Source organism: Carcharhinus amblyrhynchos, chromosome 19 (genome assembly GCF_965287045.1).
Source record: "Carcharhinus amblyrhynchos chromosome 19, sCarAmb.v2.hapA, whole genome shotgun sequence".
Lineage (NCBI taxonomy): Eukaryota > Metazoa > Chordata > Chondrichthyes > Carcharhiniformes > Carcharhinidae > Carcharhinus > Carcharhinus amblyrhynchos.
Window position 1 is genome coordinate 42,041,334 of NC_137342.1, and position 23,089 is coordinate 42,064,422.

General features: G+C 44.6%; 1 protein-coding gene across 1 annotated transcript in view; it reads left to right on the forward strand.

Moving 5' to 3' along the window:
- LOC145355489 (uncharacterized) overlaps positions 1 to 23,089 on the forward strand; it is a 440,243-nt gene that overhangs the window by 170,063 nt on the left and 247,091 nt on the right. Inside the window, exon 3 of the mRNA XM_080207658.1 lies at positions 2,873 to 3,031. Coding sequence (XP_080063784.1) covers positions 3,014 to 3,031 — 18 coding nt within the window. The 5' untranslated portion in view covers positions 2,873 to 3,013. The remainder of the gene's footprint in view (positions 1 to 2,872; positions 3,032 to 23,089) is intronic.

Below are 23,089 nucleotides of genomic sequence, written 5' to 3' on the forward strand. Positions count from 1 at the left end.
GCTCCACTCACCTGCCCGCTCACCATAACCCTTAATTTCTTTACTGTTCAAAAATGTATTATCTTTGCCTTAAAAGCATTCAATGAGGTATCCTCAACTGCTTCACTGGGCTTGGAATTCCACAAATTCACAACCCTTTGTGTGAAGAAGTTCCTCCTCAACTTAGTCCTAAATCTGCTCCCCTTTATTTTGAGGTCATGCCCCCTAGTTCTAGTTTCACCTGCCAGTGGAAACAACCTCCCTGCTTCTATCTTATCTATTCCCTTCATAATCTTGTATGTTTCTACAAGGGCATGGGATCCAAGGGGCTTTGGCCTTGTGGATCCAGAACTGCAGAAGGCAGAGAGTGGTTGTGGATGGGTCTTTTTCTGCATGGAGGTCAGTCACCAGTGGAGTGCCCCCAGGGATGTGTTCTAGGACCCTTGCTGTTTGTCATTTTCATAAATGACCTAGATGAGGAAGTGGAGGGATGGGTTCGTAAGTTCGCCGACGATACGAAGGTTGGTGGTGTTGTGGATAGTCTGGAGGGATGTCAGAAGTTGCAGCGTGACATAGATAGGATGCAAGACTGGGTGGAGAAATGGCAGATGGTCTTCAACGCGGATAAATGTGTAGTGGTCCATTTTGGCAGGACCAATGGGATGCAGGAGTACAATATCAAGGGTAGGAGTCTTAGCTGGGTTGAAGAGCAGAAGGATCTTGGGGTCCGGGTCCATAGGACTCTTAAATCGGCCTCGCAGGTGGAGGATGTGGTCAAGAAGGTGTATGCTGTACTGGCCTTCATTAATCGAGGGATTGAGTTTAGGAGTCGGGAGGTAATGCTGCAACTTTATAAGACCCTTGTCAGACCCCACTTGGAGTACTGTGCGCAGTTCTGGTCGTCTCACCTACAGGAAGGATGTGGAAGCTATTGAGAGGGTGCAGAGGAGACTTACAAGGATGTTGCCTGGATTGGGAGGCATGCCTTATGAAGATAGGTTGAGGGAGCTAGGTCTCCTCCCTGGAGAGACGAAGGTTGAGAGGCGACCTGATGATAGAGATTTATTAAAATGTTGAGAGGAATAGATCGGGTGGATTCTTGGAGGCTATTTCCCAGGGCTGAAATGGTCGCTACGAGAGGACACAGGTTTAAGGTGCAGGGAAGCAAGTACAGAGGAGATGTTAGGGGAAATGTTTTTCACTCGGAGGGTGGTAAGTGAGTGGAAACGGCTGCCGTCGGTGGTGGTAGAGGCGAACTCGCTGGGGTCTTTTAAAAGACTTCTGGATGAGTATATGGGATTTAATGGCATTGGTAGTTACAGATAGTTCTTTGGCTTGGTAGGTATAGATGTGATCGGTGCAACTTGTGGGCCGAAGGGCCTGTTTGTGCTGTAGTGTTCTATGTATGATCCTTCTGAATTCCAATGAGTAAAGTTCCAGTCTACTCAGTCTTTCTCATAAGCCAATCCTCTCAACTCCAGAATCAACCTAGTGAATCTCCTCTGCACCCCCTCCAGTAAAAAGTCTGACAACACCAGGTTTTAGTCCAACCGATTTATTTGATAATAGACTCTCAAGCTTTTGGGGTTAGTCCCTTCGTCAGGTGAATGGAGAGTTCTGGCCTCAGACAGAGCATATAAAGCACAGACAGTTTAGAGATTACTGATTAGAATGTGAATCCTTACACCTAACCTGCTGTTCAAGACCTGAAGTGGCTGACAAGAAAGCAGACAAGATACCAATCTCTAAACTGTCTGTGCTTTATATGCTCTGTCTGAGGCCAGAACTCTCCATTCACCTGACAAAGGGGCTAACCCCGAAAGCTTGTGAGTGTACTATCAAATAAATCGGTTGGACTAAAGCCTGGTGTTGTCAGACTTTTTACTGTGTTTACGCCAGTCCAACGCTGGCATACCCACATCATGACTACTATCACCCCCTCCAGTGCCCGTATATCCTTTCTCAAGTAAGGAGACCAAAACTGTACACAATACTCAGAGTGTGGCCTTACTAGCATCTTGTACAACTGCAACATAACTTCACTTTTTAAACTGCATCCCTCTAGCAATGAAGGACAACATTCCACTTGCTTACCTGCTGCACGTGCAAACCAACATTTTGTGTCTCTGCCTCTGAGCCAGAAGCTTCAAGTCCCGCTTCATGACTTGATGACCAGAGAAGGTGCGTTCATAGCAGGTTCAGTACCAACCTGCAAAATCCATCCAACATACCTGTGGTGGACAGTTAAGCATAGGAGAGTCTGTTGGTCAGCTGTGCTTGATGCACAATGCTGCCCCTCAAGCCATAGCCACTGGAGATCTGTTCCTTGGGGGGGGAAAACTACCCATGGAAACAGACAGAGGATGCACTTTGCTTCCTTTTACCAGGCCCAAGGAAAGATCAAGCAAGTCTATGGAATGGCTTCTGAAATCTAAATACTCACTTCTACTTTTTCCAATTGGTCAATTAATTCAAAAAACCCTCTCACTGTTAAGATTTTCAGAAGTAATCAATCGGACATTGGGATTTTGATCAGTAACCATCAATCTCTGCTGGAAAGCGAGTTTGCATGGTTGCAGAGCAAGGATAAAATTGGGCTCCAATGTGGTGCTGTCCATGGCTGGAAAGCTGTCCAACGTTTGGATGAAGTAATGGGATTTGGCCACTTCCAATATAGTAAATCCAAACTAGAGCTGGTTCCTTAAGGAGTCTTGGAGGAGGAACAGAGTAGAATCCACCAACATCTTGGGTCCTTCTGTGTAGAAATACTTTTTCCTATCTCAAAGCTTTGGTAGCTTTGCTCATGTGATGATTCATTAATAGACTTGGATCTTGAGTTCTAGAGTGACTGGTTCTTAAAATTAGTTTCATTTTATTTTTCCTCTCTCAACAGAACCTCCCAACCAACATGACATCAGAAACTTTCCATTGGAGTGTGAAAGGCCAGCCTTCGTTTCCTGCCTTGGCTGTTTACAGAAATATATATACACCCAGAGGCATCAGAACTCCAATTCCTTAAAGAGCTGAAAGAAAAATGTTGCTGTCCACCAGGGTAAGTGGCCCATTTGCTGAGTCTGTACGTCTGCGTAGAATTGAGTCCACCTTGAACAAATAGTAATGGCATCTTCACAGAGTGTGCCTGGACTTTGCCAGCCACTGCCAGTTGTGCCAAGATGAAGTTGTGCACCTTTTTGGCAAATCTATCAACGTAAACCCTGATGGTAGATTTCCCATGAGTTGGTTGCAGAGAGTAATGGACTAACGTGAAGAATGCGATTGTCTGAAAATGAGCCATTCTTTATCACTGCTGATTGCAATTATCTAATTGATGATTTTTTTTTGGGGGGAGGTGGGAACTAATTGATGTTTATGTAATGGAAAGGTAGATCAATTTGACTGATTTAATCCTCTTGGTTTTATGAAACTAATTGCTGCACCAACAGGATTGTACGCCAATTGATTGCTGCCTGGGTGACTGAAACTGGATTATTGTGACCTGTGTGCTTGAGCATTGGGGTGAACCCTGAATGAACCTCCCCCGCCCCTCCACTCGGTCTGTATGAATGCAATCAATGGAAATGTGGCCAGTCTTGTCAGCTGCTGTTACATCGGGCAAAAGAACTGTTAACTAGTGTAAAAGATCATGGAACATAATAGTGTAATGTACTTGTGGACGGAACCCAACTTGTGTCCTTTTAGCTTTGTGATCTTTTGCACTACTTGCAGGAATCTGGGCGTGCGGGTCCGCAGTTCCCTAAAAGTGGCAACACAGGCGGCCAAGGTGATTAGGAAGGCCTACGGCCCGCTGGTCTTCATCAGCCGGGGCATTGAGTACAAGAGTTGGGAAAACAGGTTGCAGCTATATAAAACATTGGTTAGGCTGCATTTGGACTGTTGTCACCACACTATCAGAAGGATGCAGAAACTTTGGAGAAAGTGCCGGAAATGTTCACCAGGATGTTGCCTGTTCCCGAGGGCGTTTCTTGTGAAGAGAGGGCGAATAAAGTCGGATTGTTTTCACTGGAAAGACAGAGGCTGAGGAGAGACCTGATAAGAGGTCTACAGAATTGAGAGGCGTGGACAGTCAGAGGCTTTTTCCCAATTACAAGAGGGCACAGGCTCAAGGTGGGCGGAGGAAAGTTTAAGGGAGATGTGCGGGAGAACTTCTTCTTGCAGAGAGTGGTGGGTGCCTGGAATGTGCTGCTAGAGGAGCAGGCGCATTAGCAGTATTTAAGAGGCATCTAGTTGGGTACATGAGTAGGGAAGGATATGGACCGAGTAAGGGCAGGAGGTTTTTTTAAAGTTTGGTTAGGGCATCATGATTGGCATGGGTTTAGAGGGCTGAAGGGCCTGTTTCTGTGCTGTACTTTTTCTTCACCTTGATTCTGCAGGTACCCGTGTGTGTGTGCGGGGAGGGGGGGTGCAGTGGGTGATAGTATGGAAACTCTGGATGAAGAGGTGGGATTTTTTTAATGTCATATTTATTGTTGAACAACATTGTTTAGTTTGATTATACCTTGAAGAGAAACAGAGGTTTGACTTTCCTGTTATCGCATGTATGTCATTAAATAATTGACAATTGAAGGTTTGGTGAATGCATTCCAGGCATTGTGGCTTAGACGTGAAGTTGAGGACAACTATATCAGCTGTCCCTATTGGTTTGTTTTTGCATTTTCAGAGTTGCCAGATGGTAATTAGTGGAGTAATGTAGACTTGCGAATGGCTTATTTGCAATGTGTGAGGTGTTCAGCATGGTGCTGTGGCCTGTATAATTTAAAATAATTGCTGTTGAAGTAAGAGACAGGTGAGATTCAGGAGAAATATTATCCACCGTCTAAATAGGCCACACAAACAGTGGCTTCTATTAACCCACTTAATATCTAGGCCAGGCAGACTTGATGAGTATTTCTGTCAGCATCATTGCTTTGGAAAGGCAACAGGAATGAAGGCAGTGAGGTTAGAGTGTCAATTAATCTGTGCCCTTTATCGTTACTAGGTGGTGTCTTCACTATAACAACAATATAAAAACCCTCTCTTACAGAACAGAAATGCTACTTAAGAGACAGCAATGAATGTAACAGAAAACAGCCAGAGGCATGTCACTAAAGCTCAGTCTTATCAGCAACACTTGTGCATGTTGTTGCAATGTGATGTTATGTTAACCTTGGTTGTGAATGGTGCACATTGTACACTTGTTTTGAGCTAATGTTTCTCACCTTAAGATTTTGCCTTCTGCTTATACAGAGAGTGAAGTGTAGAAAGTTAACCTACTGGCTGTCTAGGTGCTGTTAATTTTCCGGGCTGTCCGTAAACCATATTGGGCAGGATTTTCTCAAATATTTCCCGTCCGTCTCTAAGCTCTAGGGGGCACTGTTGCACAGGTGCTCTGATCTCCCAGTATACTGTGTAACACACTGTACAATGTCACCACCATTGCCCCCAATCCCAGTCGCAGCCCCAGCTGATTGCACCCCCCCCCCTTCCCACCCACCTATGGAGTTCTCTTTTGCCCTGCCCCCTTGGCAGTGCCAGGCTGGCACAGTTCCATGGGCACTGCCCTGCCCTGTTCCCAACCACCTTCGGGGCTTCAATGGGCTCCGGTCCCTGTTGGTGGGGATCATATGTGATCCTTGCCGGTGCGAACCTTGACCAGCGAGGGGTAACACCAGCTCCTGTCCTCACCGATCAACACTGATTTTCTGCTCTGGCAAGTCTTCAATTTAAAATTCTCATCCTTGTTTTTCATATCTTTCCACAGCTTCACTCCTCCCCCCTGTCACTGAAATCTCCCCCCAGACCTCTCCTCCTCCAATTCTGCATTCTTGAACATCCTTAGTTTTGATTGCTTCGTGATTAATGACTGTACCTTCAGTACCCAGCTTCTTACCCCTGGAACTTGCTCATTTATTTATCATTTCTAGAGAGACTCTCCCTCTCTCTCCTTCTCCCCCTCCCTCTCTCCCCTCCCTCACCTTCCCCTGTCTCTCTCCTCTTTCCCCCCCCCCCCTTCTCTCCATCCTTCCCCCATCTCTCTCTCTTTCTCCCCCTCTCTCCTTCTCCTTCCCCCTCTCCTTTTAAGGTGCTCTTTGACCTGTTGCATTATTTCTTTTATATAGTACAGTGTCAAATCCTGCTTGTTACTGCCCCTGGGAGGCACGTTCGGAGGTTTTAACCACATGAAAGATACTATGCAAATGCAAGTTGTTGTTGTTTGGCCTCCTGGTTTGTCAGAGCTGAGCCATACAGGGAGAAAAATACTTTCTATGAATATAATAATTAACTGATCCTGAGTGCTGATGTACAGGAATGCATCTGGAATTAATGAACTCCTGACTTCAGTTCTCGTATGCTATAGCTGATGGAACAGCAAGAGGAGGTGTAGCAATGCACGTTTTGACTTCAAGAACATTTCAGTAAGGTCCTTGGATGAGGCAGGTTGTATGGGCTTGTTGAGATATCCCCTTTTTGTCTCTTTTTGGTTTGTTATTGAGCAGCAACAGCAATAACTAAACGCTTTGCAGAAAACAAAAAGTGTCTGAACCTTTTGTAACACGAGGAGCATCGAGCCAGAGGTGAATATCGTCGAATCAAAAGTTAGATAGGATGAGTCGTGAATAAAAGCAAGCGATCATTGGTGTATTGAGACTGTGGAGATGGATCGACAGTCTACAATTTTGATTAACTTATCTAAAGGTGGGATTTTACAACCTCACTCAGACGAGATCACAAGATCCCACCCGAGGCCTACAGAGATTTCTTTTGTGAACCTCATCCACCCCATGAGGTGGTAAAATCCCAGCCAATGTCCTTGGGTGGTGAGAGGAATCATTCTTGGGAGACTCAGCTTGGTGACGTTTTCTCCTTCTGTGTTGTTGTACCTGTTAATTCTCAGACATCTTGCAAAATTTTGACCAGTTTGCTTACTCCAATGTTTTACCCCAGTGCCTTTATTTGCAAGATGGACAAACACAAGTAAAAGTTCAACAAGTTTATTAATAACCCTTAAATACTCAGTTGATGGGTTTTTGATAAGCGAGGGGATTAAGGGTTATGGGGAGAGGGCGGGAATGTGGAATTAAGCCACGACAGATCAGCCATGATCTTATTGAATGGCGGGGCAGGCTCGAAGAGCTAGATGGCCTACTCCTGCTCCTATTTCTTATGTTCTTATATAAATCTGGAGTATCTTCTTGTTTTAAATATACTACCTGCAAAGGTGGTTTGGTTAAAACTGCAGGCTTGATTCTGAGTCCCTTTTGTCAGTCATCACAAACATGAGTTTCGATGGCAGCTTCTTCCTTCCTTCTTTCTCTGGTCAGTCTTCCACATGGTCAAGGTCACCTCCCTCATCGAGTCTTCACTGCTGGTGTCTGAAAATATGTCCCTTTATCCCCTGCCTGCTTGCCTTTCCAGAACTTTCTCTGGCTTCTGACCAATGAGGTCCCAAGAGGGAGTTCCAGTACCCAGTGGGTTTCTGGATGTCTGCTTGACAGGACACCAGGGTCCGCCCCCAGGTGTCCATCTCCATGCCGCTGCTTACATGTAACCTGTTATCAGATTAAGCCAACTGCAGGAACTCGTGGTGACAGAAAATCTGGGCTTCTAACAATAGGCTGGTGCATTTCAATGGGGTGCAATGATCTCCAGCTAAGTATCAGTAGGATGCAATGAACTTTGATGGGCGATTGATAAATCGGGCCCAGACATGTTTGTGTGTTGTACAATTGGCCTACCCAAGATTTGACTGTGCTTGATTTTAAAATGCCCAGTTGTTTAATTTAGGATATCCAATTTTATCAGCCTTAAAACTAGGCCCTGTTTACATTACAGTGTTCATCTGCCTCCATCTATACCTCTTGAATACATTGATTTTAGTCATTCTCTATTTGCCTCAGAGTTAACAAGGATAATTTGACATTGTAGTATTCTCTTGTGACTGCAGCAACTTATTGCTACTTAGTACTTCATTTACTGATTTGCATTGTACAGCATTTTGACTGTTTAAATAGTTCCATGGGCATCAATTAATAAGGCACTAAGCTGAAGGCAAAATACTGCGGATGCTGGAATCCGATACAAAATCAGAAAATGCTGGATAATGTCCGCAGGTCTGACAGCATCTGTGGAGAGAGAATCAAGCTCTGATGAAGGGTCATCCACACCCACCATGTTGGCTGTATTCCCTCTCCACAGGTGTTGTCAGACCAATTAATAACGCACTCTGTGTTTCAAAAACATTGTCACTGTCGCTTCAAGTTTACCCAGTTATTGATTTGGGGAACAACGTTATCACTATTAACAGTGCATGTTTCTCAAGCTCAGTGGGGTCAAATGTTACTCTTTCCATTAGAATGGCTCATCTGCTGATACATGAGGAATTTCCAGGCTTCAATTCCATGGAGCACTCCTGAACCAGCCTGCAACACCCATATTTTAATGTGTTTAGTGCAGTGAAACCACGCTTATCTCATCCCCTTCTATTTATTTTTGTCACAAGTAGGCTTACATTAACACTGCAGTGAACTTACTGTGAAAATCTCCTAATCGCCACGCTCCCAGGGCCTGTTCGGGTACACTGAGGGAGAATTTAGCATGGCAAATGCACCTAACCAGCACATCTTTCAGACTGTGGGAGGAAACCCACGCAGATATGGGGGAGAACATGCAAACTCTGCGTAAACAGTGACTCAAGCCAGGAATCGAACCCGGATACCTAGAGCTGTGAGGCAGCAGTGCTAACCAATGTGCCACCCCATTCTACTCTATTGCAGCAGAGCATGAGGAAGTGACTACCTGTTAATTAGTCATCAGGTTGCTGAACTTGATTTATTGACCAATAGCAATTTTGTTGTGGAGGCAGGAAGGAAGTGCGTCTTGCACAGGAAATTACAAATATAGAACCACTTCCCCATTGGGATGAAATCATAAATGGCTTAAATTTTTTAAACATTATTCAAGACACTAAGATACTTTCTACATGCCAGATAAAGCTTTGTTACCCATGCCCTGGAATGTTATCCAGCACCAGGTTAGGCAGCTAAAACACGAATACGGTGTACGGACTGCAGTATTGGCCGCTGTGAAGCACAGTGGTTAGCACTGCTGCTTCACAGCTCCAGGGACCTGGGTTCAATTCCTTTGGGTCACTGTCTGTGTAGAGTTTGCACGTTCTCCTCGTGTCTGCGTGGGTTTCCTCCTGGTACTCCAGTTTCCTCCCACAGTCCAAAGATGTGTGGGTTAGGTTGATTGACCGTACTGAAAAATTGCCCCTTCGTGTTCTGAGATGCGTAGGTTAGAGGGATCAGTGGGTAAAATATGTAGGGATATGGGGGTAGGGCCTGGGTGGGATTGTGTTCAGTGCAGACTCGATGGGCCGAAGGCCCTCTTTCTGCAGTGTAGGGTTCTTTGGTATTTTGGCTGCTGCATTTAGTGTTAGCCCATCTTTTATTGCATTAAGAATATTACAATTTTCTGAGACTCATTGCACGTTTGCACAATCAGCTGTTACTGATTTCTCCGAGCTTGTCAGCATGGGGGATATTTCCTTTTATATCAGTGAATATTTGCATGGAATCATACCAACACACACAATTAGGAGGAGGGGACAGCCACGCAGCCCCTCAAGCCTGCTCCACCATTCAGTAAGATATGATTCCCACCTCAACCCTGCGTTTCTGCCTAACCCCCGATAGCCATTCATCTCCTTGCTGATCAAGAATTTTATCAAGCTTCGGGAAGAGAGTTTCTGAGACTTTCGATCTTCTGGGAGAAAACTGTTCTCCTCGCCTGTCTGAAATGAGTGACACCTTATTTTTAAACAGCGAGCAATGAGCAGAGAACCGTACAGCACAAGAACAGGGCCTCCAGCCCTCCAAACCTGCACCAACATATGACGCCTTTCTAACTGAAGATCTTCTGCCCGTAAGCGATCTGTGCCCCTTTCATTCTGTGCCGATTCAAGATACTTTTTTAAATTTTTTATTTTAAAAATAAAAATACCTCATAAACATTGCTATTGTATCTTCTTCTGCCATCAGTTCTGGCAACGCGTTCCAGGCACTTGCCACCCTCTGTGTAAAAAAAAAACTTGCCTCTCGCATCTCTTTAAACTTTCCCCCTTTTACCTTAAACCTGCGTTCCCTAGGAATTGAAATTTCTGCCCTGACCTGCAGTTTTAGGTTCTCAGACAAGAGAAAACATCCTCTCCACATCCACCCTGCCGATAACCCTCAGGATCTTAAAGCTTTTGATCAAAAAGTAAAGTTTATTTATTAGTCGCAAGTAAGACTTACCTTAACACTGCAGTGAAGTTACTGTGAAACTCCCCTAGTCGCTGCAGTCCAGCGCCTGTAAGGGTCAATGCACCTAATCGGAATGTGGGAGGAAACTGGAGCACCCAGAGGAAACCCATGCAGACACAGGGAGGACGTATAGACTCCACACACACAGTGACCCAAGCTGGAAATTAAACCCAGGTCCCTGGCACAGTGAAGCAGCAGTGCTAGCCACTGTGCTGCCCTAAGCCACCAGATCAATGTTGGAGTCTTTGGTCCCAATGTGGAGTAAGTTGACCTGACGGTGGTGCATACATTCTCATGGTAATAAGAGCACAGACCAACCCTAGGCAAGCTCTGACCTTCAGCTCAGAGGCTTGGAGACCCTGAAGTGAGCGCTGTTGGAGCTCAGCAGTCAACACCATGCAGCCTACAGCTTGCAATCCCTTTACTTTTTCGGCTATTGGCTTGTAGGATTATTTCAATCGAATGACATCAATCCTTGCCTGAAGCAGTGAGGGGTCTCCTTTCCAGGAATGGTTTGGGTTAGAATTGGTCATGAAACTCATGCCTGTGAATCACTTCAGTCCTCAGAGACCCCTGTGTACTCAGCTGCTGCATCCTGTTCCTCTGATATTTGTCTTTATCTGTTCCCAAATGGAATACTCAATTGTTGGTTATTAGACATACAAAAAGCCAGTCAGATTGATCATGAAGCAGAACACAAATCCATTTAAACATGTTTTTTCCATCCCAGATCTGGGGAGTTGTTGTACCTCAATTGGGGGTTTTTTGGGCACCCCACATGTTTATCAGTGGCATTTTCTAACCAAAATTAGGTTGTTTAATTGTAAATGAGTGACAGCTCTGGTTTCCAGCCAGCCAACCTGGCCCCTTTTATGTTGCTTCATCCGTGATTGTAAAAAATACCTTTGTTTGAACGGAAACTATAGTTTTGAGTTTCATTTCTTGTGTGTTTCAGTGTCTGACTTTCACTTTCTTGAGGGAAGAAGCTGGTGCTCTAAATAAAGGAGTGGAATGGGCTGAAGAAAAATTTATAGAAATGCAGGCAGAAATTAGACATTCTAGACCTCGAAACTGAGGAGCGAATTGGTGGATGGACACTATTTTCCACTTGTGTTCTGCTGTGAGGGTGAAAGCTGTAAATTATCTGACATCGTCCGATTATTCTCTCCAATTTAACTCGTGTCTGAGGTCCAAACTTTGCATTTCACATTTTCACAACACTTTTTTTTACTCGAGTTCAGTGTGTCTAACATAGAATCGTGCAGTGTAGAATCTGCACCAAAACGAGAAACACCTCAACTCCCACCTAATCCCATTTGCCAGCACTTGGCCCATAGCCCTGAACGTGCCAAGTGATAATCCAGATACTTCATTAAAGGCTGTGAGGCAACCTGCTTTACCACTCTCCCAGCGTGCGCGTTCCACGCCATCACTACCTTTGTTCAGATGTTTGAAATGTATGCAAAAATATGCAATCAAATCCTGAATTATCTAACCCTTGCACTTTCTGAACTGAAGGATAAAATTGAGGGGCAACTTGGTACAAATCTACGCTGTTACTTGGCAACCATGGTCTTAACAGTTTGGAATTTGTACCAGGTAGGACTGCATCATGGTCATCAGCTGGACTACATTATGGTCATCAGCTGTTCCTCAAGTTAAGGATGACGGGATGAATTTTAGCCTTCCACCAGCCAGTGGAATCTGAGCTGGCGATAGGCAGACTGTGGAAAAATCCATTGACATCGAGCGGGATTTCCCCCAGGTTTCGGGGCGAGCGCGGTTGAATAATCCAGTCCGACATCTCCTCGGGGATCCTGAGCTTTTGCTGTGGTCCTCATGTGACTGACTGATTCCTGACCCACAAATCTTTGGGCACGTGGGGTCTGACACCCTATCCCGAGGTAGTAGGGTATGGAATGCAGGAATTGCTTCCTTTTTATTTGCTGCTGCTCTCCCTCACAATGGAGGCATTGGAACTCTAAGCATGATGCAGTTTGATGGACAAGTTGTGAACTATTGGTAGCTAACACTGATGTCAGTGCTGCCATGCTTCAAGGAGCGTCTTGGAAGAGTTTTCTTTGTCCTTCCCCAGAACATTGGCCAAATTTCAGAAAACTGGAATGTCCAGTCCATCAAAGTCGATTTTTACAGGAATGTTGCTCGAATGCTTCTCAAGCTAGATTCAGGAAGGGCACTTGTCTGACTTCCTGTTGAATTCGAGGGATGTGGTGACAGGTACGTTGATGGAATTTCTCTAGGCTTTTCTATTTGTTACTGATGCACATTCCAGGTCTCTGCTGTACAGGAGGGTGGTGACAACAGGCACTCTGTACACTAGGGGTTTTTGTTGACCTGTTGGGGTCTTTGTTGCCAAGCACTCACTGCCATAGTTTGCAGGAGGCTGAAGTGACACAGCTGATCCAGTGTTGGATCTCCTCATTGAACAGTGGCCTTTTGAGAGCGGTGGTTGCCAAAGTATGGGAAATGTTCAACATCTAGAACCTGTCCTTCAAGGTGGATGAGATGTTTGCTTGACCAACTATTAGGTTGATGGAGGTTTTGTTTCGGGAACATTCAAGGTCAGGTTAAGGTTTTTGCATGAAGAGATCAAAAGTAATGTGGGGCAGTGGCATAATGGACTTATCACTGGACTAGTAATGCAGGGAGCCAGGACAATGCTCTGGGGACCCAGATTCGAATTCCACCACAGCAGATGGTGAAAGTTGAATTCAATTAAGAAATCTGCAATTAAAAGTCTAATGATGACCATGAAACCATTATTGGTTTATGAATGTCCTTTAGGAAAGGAAATGCCTTCACCTGTCTGGCCTACAGGTGACTCCAGATCCACAGCAACCTGGCTGACTCTTAAATGCCCTCCGGGGATGGAGAAACCAGCCAGCGATGCCCACATCCCACAAGCAAATTTTTTTAAAAAAAGGTGGTTTACAAATCAGTTGCTGAGCAGGGAACAACACTGCAGCCATCCACAAATTGTAGATCATGTATGTTTATGGTGGTCAGTCTAGCTTTGGCCTGGAGCCGACTGAAATTGGGTTTCTCGTCTAAACTGTACGTAATGCTCACAGAAAATAACACCCCGATTTTCGATCGGTCCGTTTTGGAGTAAGCAAGAGAGGGCTTTGCAGTCGCAGATGCTGCTGCCCAAAGGTTTGCTGCCTCTTTCCAATGTATCCAGTGACTGCCACGTGCCGTGGTTCACCCTGTCAGAAACAAAAGGAGCTCTCGGTGACATCGCTGAAGGGAATCTTGGGAGCCCGTGAGCCTCTCCGCTATGACAAGGTGGCAATCCACGGAGGGGAAACATTGAGTTGCAATGAAATTGTACAGCATGCTGATTGCACGATTATAGTTATGGGTGCAATGGTTAGCACTGCTGCCTTACAACTCCAGGATTTAATTCCCTGGTTGGGTCACTGTCTTTATGGAGTTTGCATGTTCTTCCCATGTCTGCATGCGTTTCTTCCGAATGCTCTGGTTTCCTCTGACAGATCAAAGATGTGCGAGTTACGTGTATTGGCCATGCTAAATTGCCCCTTACTGTCCTCTGATGCGTAGGTTAGAGGGATTAGCAGGGTGGATTTGTGAGGTTAGGGTGATGGGGCCTAGGTGGGATTGTTGTCAATGCAGACTCAATGGGCTGAATGGCCTCCTTCTGCACTGTAGAGATTCTATGACATAGTTAAATAGTAAGCCTACCATTTAGGACACTGCAATGAGACAAAGTTGAGAATTTTGTAGCACCCTGCTGGTGCTACCAGCGAGAATGAAGAATTTGGCACCCAGGCAAACTTCCATTCACTGCAGCGGGACTGGAGAATCCAGCTGTGGGTGAGATCGGAGAACCAAGATCATTTGTCACTTCTTTCTGTTTTTCAACTTAAGGATTATTTCCAGGAAGTTTGTCCAGTTTTTTCCACATTCTCCTTTCTCTGTCTTGTGGTTGTAATGATGTTTTACTGTGACCTGTTTCCATTTCCTTCCACCAGCCATCTTGACATGATGAAACTGTTGATTAGTTTCATATTTAAACCCTGATGTATCGTAGACCAGAGGCTCATTTTAAATCAGAACCATGCAGTCAGATGATGCTTTCAATATTTTGTGGACTTAAATTTTCTTTGTTCTTTGGACAAATACATAAATATGATGGGAATAAAGGGATATGGTCCCCGGAAGGGTTGGAGGTTTTAGTTCAGTCGGGCAGCATGGTCGTTGCAGGCTTGGAGGGCTGAAGGGCCTGTTCCTGTGCTGTAATTTTCTTCCTTCTTAATCGTAGAAGGTGGAAGGCTTTGTTAAATACATCGCTTTGCTTTTCCACCTTCACTGTCCCTCCACCCCGTTTAATTGCACTGAACAACATTATTAGTCGTTTCATTTTTTATTTTCCTAGCATGAAGAATTGTGTTTAATCTGCTTTTTTGGTGGGACATTAAACTGAGGCCTTTTCTCCCTTTTGTGTACATGGAAGATCCCATGACACTGTCTAAAAATAAGCAGGGGCATTCCTCTGTGTGCTGGCCAATATTCCTCCCTCAACCAATATCAATTTGAAAAAAGAAGCCTAATTAACTGGTTCTAATCACATCATTGTTTGAGGCATTTTGCTATGCATAAATTGGTGTTTCCCCATGGTTGCAACATTAACTTGAGTTCAAAGTGCCTCATCAGCATTTTTGGTAACATTCTCAGGTCTCAAAATGCTATACAAATGCAATACAATATAAGGGTAAAATACTGCAGATGTTGGAATCAAACACAAAATGTTGGAAAATCTCAGCAAGTCTGATAGTATCTGTGGCTGTATTCTCTCTTTAATGTTTCAAGTATGGATGACTCTTCGTCAGAGCTGTAGAAGTGCAGACCTTTTTTTCTATCTTGTCCATTCAGTGCATTTCCTGTTACAAGAGGTTTGAAAACCAATTAGACTAATTTCTCTTCCAGACATCCAGCCTCCAAAGGAATGCAGTAGAAAAGCAGGGCAAGGGACGACACAGTGGTTAGCACTGCTGCCCCTCAGCACAGGAAATTGTGTTCAGTTCCAACTTTGTGGACTGTGTGGAGTTTGCACGTTCCCCATGTCTGCGTGGGTTTCCTCGGTTTCATCCCAAACTCCAAAGATGTGTAGGTTGCGTGAATTGGCTGTGTTAAATTGCCCCTTAGTGGCCAAATTGGCCCTTTTATTGTAGGTTGGGAGAGTTAACAGGATGAATGTGTAGGGTTAGGGCCTGGCTAAGATGTTCTGTTGGAGAATCGGTGCAGACTTGATGGGCTGAATGGCCTCATTCTGCACTGTGGGGATTCTATGACCGTTGCCCTACACAAACCCCACTCCAAAGATGTACGGGTTAGGTTGATTGGCCATGCTAAATTGCCCCTTAGTGTCAGGGGGTTTAGCAGGATAAATAAATGGGGTTACGGGAATAGGACCTGGGTGGGATTGTGGCTGGTGCAGACTCGATGGGCTGAATGGCCTCCTTCTGCAGTGTAGGAATTTGATGATTCTATCATTCTAAGATTGGGTGAAGCGAGGGTAGCCTTGAAGAGAGGCTGCAGCTCTGTTTAAATGTTACATTCATTGTGCTTGAAGAAGCTGGATCTGTTTTTTTTTAAGAATTGCAACAGCTTGGACTGATGTCCGATCTTCATCTCTTTACAGTAATTCAGCTTCTGCTATGAAGAGAAGGTCGGAATGTGTGCTTTAATCAGAGTGGGTGGGAAGGGCAATTCATATGCAAATCAGGCAGCCACCCACTGTGTGGAGGCAGAAGCCTATTTAGCTGTAGGCCACTCAGCTATACTTCACTCATAAGTAGTCATTCTGCTGAGACAAAATAACTGAACCACTCCACTTCAGCAAAGTTTAAGTTTCATTACCAGCTTCTGTAGAATAATTTTCTGAAAATGTCGCTTTTTGTAAAAAAAAACAAGGAAGGATTAGTCTCCTCACTTGGGTAAGCTATTTTCTATTGCTACACGCACAGGTTTGAATACAGTCGGGGACTTAACACTGCGAGACTTCAGTCCTCACCTGTCATTCCTGTTTATTCACCAGCGAATATCTTTTGCTATCAGCTGTGCTGGCATTTTAGTTTTTAAAATAAACGCAGTATGGGGAAGTCTCAAATCTGACGCACCCTCCAACTAGGTGGAGTGCAGCACTGCCTCTGAGCTTTTGGTTTGAGGTTGTTTTATTGTAATTTCGGTTTGTGATGTCTCCACTCGCGTTGGGAGTTAATGGAAATGTGCCGTACTGTAAACAGCACAGGCGTCGTAGCTGAAGTCTTCACCCCCGTAGTCAGGTTCTGTTGCAAGTTGCTGTGCAGTGACTAACGAAATTAAATCACTGACAGGTTCTGTGGTTTCTGACGAGTTCTGGTACTAATGGCAGCTGTCCTGTTTATTTTTAACAGCTTCAGTGTGTTAGCAGTATAAATAACTGGGCGTAACTTGGTGTTTCTTCGAGACTCAATGATTTTATTGTACAAAATGGGATAACCTGTGAGCGTGGTAGTTTGCAATCAAACGGAGGGATTTAGAATGGTTACAAGACCACCTGGCTTAATCCAGTTAGGGGTCCTGGGTGAGGTTTACCTTGATGGTGAATTATGGGAAGGCTTACAGTGGTCATCTGAACAAAAAGAATTATTTTTAATATGCGCAAAACCATTGAGTTGTGTTTGGCAAGGGATGAGTTCTTCAATTCATTTGTTTTGCCCCAGCTACCAGGATGTTGCTTTCTGATGTGATGTTGAGGCTCTGTGGCGTCACCAAGATTGTTATTGAGAAGTGCATGGCCCTAGACCACAAGGAAGTTCTGCATCTCCTATCCTGTTGTACTGTTGCCGTAACAACTGGTTTACAATTACCAAAATAGACCTGGCCATTGCATAATGCTATTATTGTAATTACCTTTCAGGCTGAACATTGCAATCAGGCAGCTCACCTCAATCCTATTCCCTGCCCACCCCACCCCATCCTCCAGATCAGCGGGTGTGTTTTAACCTAATTGTTGAACTCTATATGTTTGCTTATATCCACATGAGGACGGCCTCAACCAAGATGTCACACTATCTGTAATCCCCACAACTTGCCTGGGCTTGCAAAATCTCACTAACTGTCCTAACTGAGACAATACACATCTCTTTTTAACCTGGGCTTAACCCTCTCTTCACTTGCGTTGTCTGTGCCTTTAAGACTTGATTACCTGTAAAGGCTCACATTCCAACCATTATTTTGTAAATTGAGTTTGTGTCTTCATATGCCCTGTTTGTGAACACAACTGCCTGACAAAGGGGCAGCGCTTGGAAAACTTGTGGCTTGTGCTACCAAATAAACCTGTTGGACTTTAACCTGGTGTCGTGAGACTTCTTACTGTTTGTTTAGAGTGCAGGTCACAGTACCTGACTGGAGAGCATAGTGAATTTGCTGGTAGAGTTTGGCATTAGGCATGCTGAACTTGGGTAGGCACCTATAGATAACCTTGTCCTGATGCTATTAGACAGTTTTTTCCACATATAAGCTGGTAGGATTGCGTAGGAACTCTTCCAAGCTGGCTGCAAACATATTATTGAAGTAGCACAGTTGGTCTAAAGTTCATAGACAGCCTGTGCCTTGCCCTTCAATCACATGCGAACCCAGAGCACAGTCCCTTCGAAGTCCTCCACGGTTCAATAGGCAGCAACTCTTGCCACTGACTGTGTCAGGTTCAAGTTCCATTTCAGGACTTGAACACAAATATAAAGGCTGACTCCCCGGATACTGAAGCAGCCCATGTCACATACAGCAAGACCTGGACATCCAGGCTTGGGCTGACAAATGGAAAGTATCATTCGTATCACACAAGTGCCGGGCAACCAAACATCTAACCAATGCCCCATTGACATTCAATGGCATTACCGTCGCTGAATTCTCCACAATCAATATCCCGGTGTTACCATTGATCGGAAACTGAACTGGTCTAGCCACATAAACACTGTCAAAATGAGAGCAGTTCAGAGGCTAGGAATTCTGCAGTGAGTAACTCACCACCTGACTCCCAAAGTCTCTCCAGTCTAAGAACAGAACCACTGCGTCTCCCATAACAGCTTCCCTGCTTCTATCTTGTCTTTTCCTTCATACTCGTATGTTTCTATAAGATCTCCCCTCCTGAATTCCAATGAATATAGCTCCAGTCTACTCAGTCTCTCCTCATAAGCCAACTCTCTGAACTCCGGAATCAACTAGGGAATCTCTTCTGCACCCGCTCCAGTGTCAGTATATCCTGTCTCAAGTAAAGAAACCAAAACTGTGTTCAGTACTCTACTCTGTGTGGCCTCACTGGCATCTTATACAGCTACATCATCTACACAATCTACACCATCTACAAGTCAGGAGTGTGATTAGATACCCTCCCCATATCTGGGTGAGTGCAGCTCTAACAATAATCATGAGGCGTGACACCATCCAGGACAAAGCACCTATGTGATTGGCACCTCATCTGCAAACATTTACTGCCTTAAGCACAGCTGCACAGTAGCAGCAATGTGTGCCATCTACAAGATGCGCTGCAGAAACTCACCAAAGCTCCTTAGCACCTTTCCAAACCCACAACCTCTACAATCTCAAAGGACAAAGGCAGCAGATATCTGGAAACACCATTACCTGCATGTTCCCATCCAAGCTACTCACCCTCCTGACTTGGAAGTATATTGCTGTTCTAACACAGTCACTGGATAAAAATCCTGGAACTCTCTCCCTAATAGCGGTGTGGGTGCACCCACACCACATGGACTTTTAACGGTTCAGGAAGATAGCACACCACCACCCTCTCAAGGGTATTAGGAATGGGCACTAAATGCTGGTCTGGCCAGTGACGCATGCATCCCTTGAGTGAATTAAAAGATAACACACAGTGCAATGCTGAGCATGTGCTTCAGTGAGGTGCCATCTTTTTGGATCATACATTGAACTGAGATCCCGTGACGCTGCTTCACAGAAAAGCAGGTGGGTCCTCGGTGTCATTGACAATATTCTTTCCTCGATCAACATGACAAAAAACAGATTATCAGGCCGTTATCACATTGCTGTTTCTGGGAGCGTGCTGTGTGCAAATTGGCCTCCGTGTTTTCCTGATTACGACAGTGACTGCATGTCATTGGCTGTACGACACTTTGAGATGTGAAAGGCGGATTGCAAATGTAAGTATTTATTTCTTTGACTCTGCAGCAAGGCCTTGAGGCAGTAAGAAGACTGCCACTAGGTAGTCATTAGTCACGAGGTTGTTCAGAATATTATTGTTGGAGGGAGAGAGAGAGGGAGATAAACATCCTGTCGAAGCTTTTCATCTCGCACTCCTCAGGACAGATTCAGGAAAAACAGAGAAGCCAGAAGTGAACAATTTATACTGCATGAAAAGTGTGCGGATTGAATGGCAAAGTGGATTCTCGTTATCAAAATTATAGCAATGTCTCTCCCAGCGTAAGTCTCTTTTTTAGCAAAGCAGCCATTGATAAAACTATAATGCAACAGACTATCAAACCAGAGCTAAATTAATATCTGTAGCTCATTCTGTTACCTTTATTATGTTTGTGAGCTAGTCGAGCTCCTAATTTCATAAGCTCATGATTGAATTACTGGTGTGTGACTCATAGCCATCTCTTTCTGATGCTGTATTTATGGAAATGTAGTTATTAGTAATTGGAACTTTTTTGTCTGTGTAAATTTTTACATTACATATGAAAAACGTAATTTAGTGCAACTGGGGAGGACGATGGGGTAAGCAACGCAGCAGTGTGGCTTTTGAAAAATAATAATACCGTGATTTGTGGTTTGTGGTATGTAAGAATTGTGAACTTTAAAAGTGGTCTCTGGTGTTGCTTTTGCCGGTGGGGGGGAGGGTGGAGGCTCCGAGAGAAGCTTTTCACTATGAATCCTCACCTCGTAATCCTAAATGGAACCGTTGCATTTTGTTCCTACTTGTATAAAGAAAACTAAAAGAATGTTGATGAAATTAAAGGTTTGCATTGTTGTGACGAGATAATTATGCAGGAACTGGGAATTTAGGATAAAAGCAAATTACTGCGGATGCTGGAATCTGAAACCAAAAGAGAAAATGCTGGAAAATCTCAGCAGGTCTGGCAGCATCTGTAAGGAGAGAAAAGGGCTGACGTTTCGAGTCCAGAATGACAAAGGGTCAACTTGGATTCAAAAATGTCAGTTCTTTTCTCTCCTTACCGATGCTGCCAGACCTGCTGAGATTTTCCAGCATGTTCCCTCTCTCTCTGTACTGGGAGTTTAGGTCTTGACAATTTTTCTAGTTTACAGTGGGGGAACAGGGTGTTACGGAGAAGCATGCTGCATCTGGGATTTGGGTTTGGATCCATTCCAGTGTGATGGCTTGACGCTGCTGTCAAGTCTGAGGGCATTAAGGGTGGCAGAGTGGACAGCAGCAGAAAAAAGGGTTCAGTTCCAGCTTTGGATGACTGGTGTTTGCACGTACTCCTTACGTCTGCGCTTCCTCCGGGTGCTTCAGTTTCCTCCCATTGTTCAAAGATGTGCAGGGTAGGTTGACTTGCCATACTAAATTGCCACTTTGTGTCCCAAGATATGTAGGTTAGGGGTAAATGCATGGGTTTATTGGGATAAAGCCTAGGTGACATGCTCTCTCATAGAGTTGGTGCAGACTTGATGGGACGAATGGCCTCATTCTATGAGATTCTATGATGCTCTGATTCACCTGAAGTGGTGTCCAGTTGCTTAGTGGCTTGAGGGTTATAGTGCAGAATTCTCCCTCATTTGGGACTGACTGATACCAAATTCACTTGGAGAATGCAGCAAGTGGAAATAACCATATGGGTGGGGGAAGGGCGGCTGCTCTGAGATTGTGGCCAAGTAGATGAATTTCACCCTGAACCTGACTCAACTTGATGGGTAAAACCAAATGTTTGCATTCCTCATTTTGTGCATTTTTAAGAGTTCATGTACAATACGAGTTTTCATTGCATTGGGTCTACTGTAACGTAACATATACATGCTCCCAGAATGAGCTGTGTGGGCAGATTCTAAGTGGTGTTCCCGCTACTCTTTGTTTAGGGAGCTTTGATAATCAAGTCAAGAGCAGGGAGATGGTGGTATAGTGGTAATGTCACTATTGATCCAAAAGTCCAGGCTGACGCTGTGGGAACCTGGGTTCAAATCGCACTGAGGCAGCTGTCGGAATGTAAATTTGGTTAACAAGTGGGGAACTGAAAGCTAATCTCAATAATGGTGACAGGAAAGGAAACCTGCCGTCCTTACCACGACTGGCCTACATGTGGGTCTCTTAACATCCCTCTGAAATGGCCCAGAGAGCCACTTTGTTCAAGGACAGTTAGATGTGGGTAATAAATGGTGGCATTGCCAGTGGCACCCACATCTCTCAAAAGAATAAAGAGGAAAGAAAAACATATAGTCGAGATGGAGGTTGTTTCCTTTGCCCTGTTCACACAGTGCAGGAAATGTATAATGGGAAAACTGTACAAAATATTTACAGATAGGCAGCTTGATAGATTGGACATTTGAGAATTTTGTCCACTTACCCATTTTGTCCTGGCATTTATTATGCTTTTTTAAATATCCCAGGAGACTCAAACGCAAAAGAAATAATAGCTGCCAGCTCTTCTGTCTGTATGGCAAGGTTAATATCCAGATCAATGGCCATAATATCAACTCAGCAAAATAACCCCCATGAGCGCTAGCATGAAGTGAATGAAAGTGGAGTGAGAAACGAGGAAATGTCCAAATGGCTATGTGAGGTGCATAGCTGAAGGACGTCAATAATTTTGTAATGGGGCAAAGCCAAAGGATTTTTCAGACAAGGATGCCAATGAACCTGGTATACTTTGGGGCAAGTGAAAGGGACAAAAGGCTTGCTTGGCTGTAGATTGGAAAACCTGCTGGAGTCGGAGTATACTGATAGAGAACCTCCATTGTATCTGCTTTCATCACGTGGTTTTAGCATGGTTGCCTCATGTTACCATGTTCAAAGCACAGAATGCGTTGAACTTGGACAATGCAGGAGCTTGGAACCACGACTTTGAGTTTAGGTGCCTGTTTTGTGGTCAAAGTTCAATGAAACCTTTTTTAAAGATGGTTCCCGTGGCACCAGTGGATTTGATGTCCGTCAGTTAACGGCGGAATGGAATCGGATGCCATTCCTAAGAAACTTTGCTCTTAATTTCGCTGTGAATTTTGCTAAGTAACTCAGCCGTCAAATGTCCCCTGAAGTGTATTTTGTTAAAGAAGATCACAAAAATGGAATGGGGACGAGTGAAAAGGCAGCTGAATTACTGGCTTCACCTGCTCGGTCCCCTTATTGGTAGAGTGATGCCCGCTATTGGGGGTTGCTGAGGTCTTTGCTGCAATGTCACAAACTCGGTGAAAATATTTCTCTGCAGTGGCTTTTATAAAACTCCCCAGCACATTGCAACATGTTCATTTGGATTTTCCTGCCATTTGTTACCTTGAAGGTGCAGAGAGAGATGAAAACGCTGGAATTACAAAGCAGCTGACTGAGCTCCGATGAAGGTCACCTCAGATGTGTTTAAAGTTTAGGCTTACGTTCACATTGCAATGAAGTTACTCTGCAAATCTCCTCATCACCACACTCCGGCGGCTGTTCGGGAACACTGAGGGAGAATTTAGCGTGACTAGTGCGCCTAACCACGTCTTTCGGACAGTGGGAGGAAACCCACGCATTTACGGGGAGAACGCGCGGACTCCATACAGACAGTGACCTAAGCCAAGAATTGAACCTGGGTCCCTGG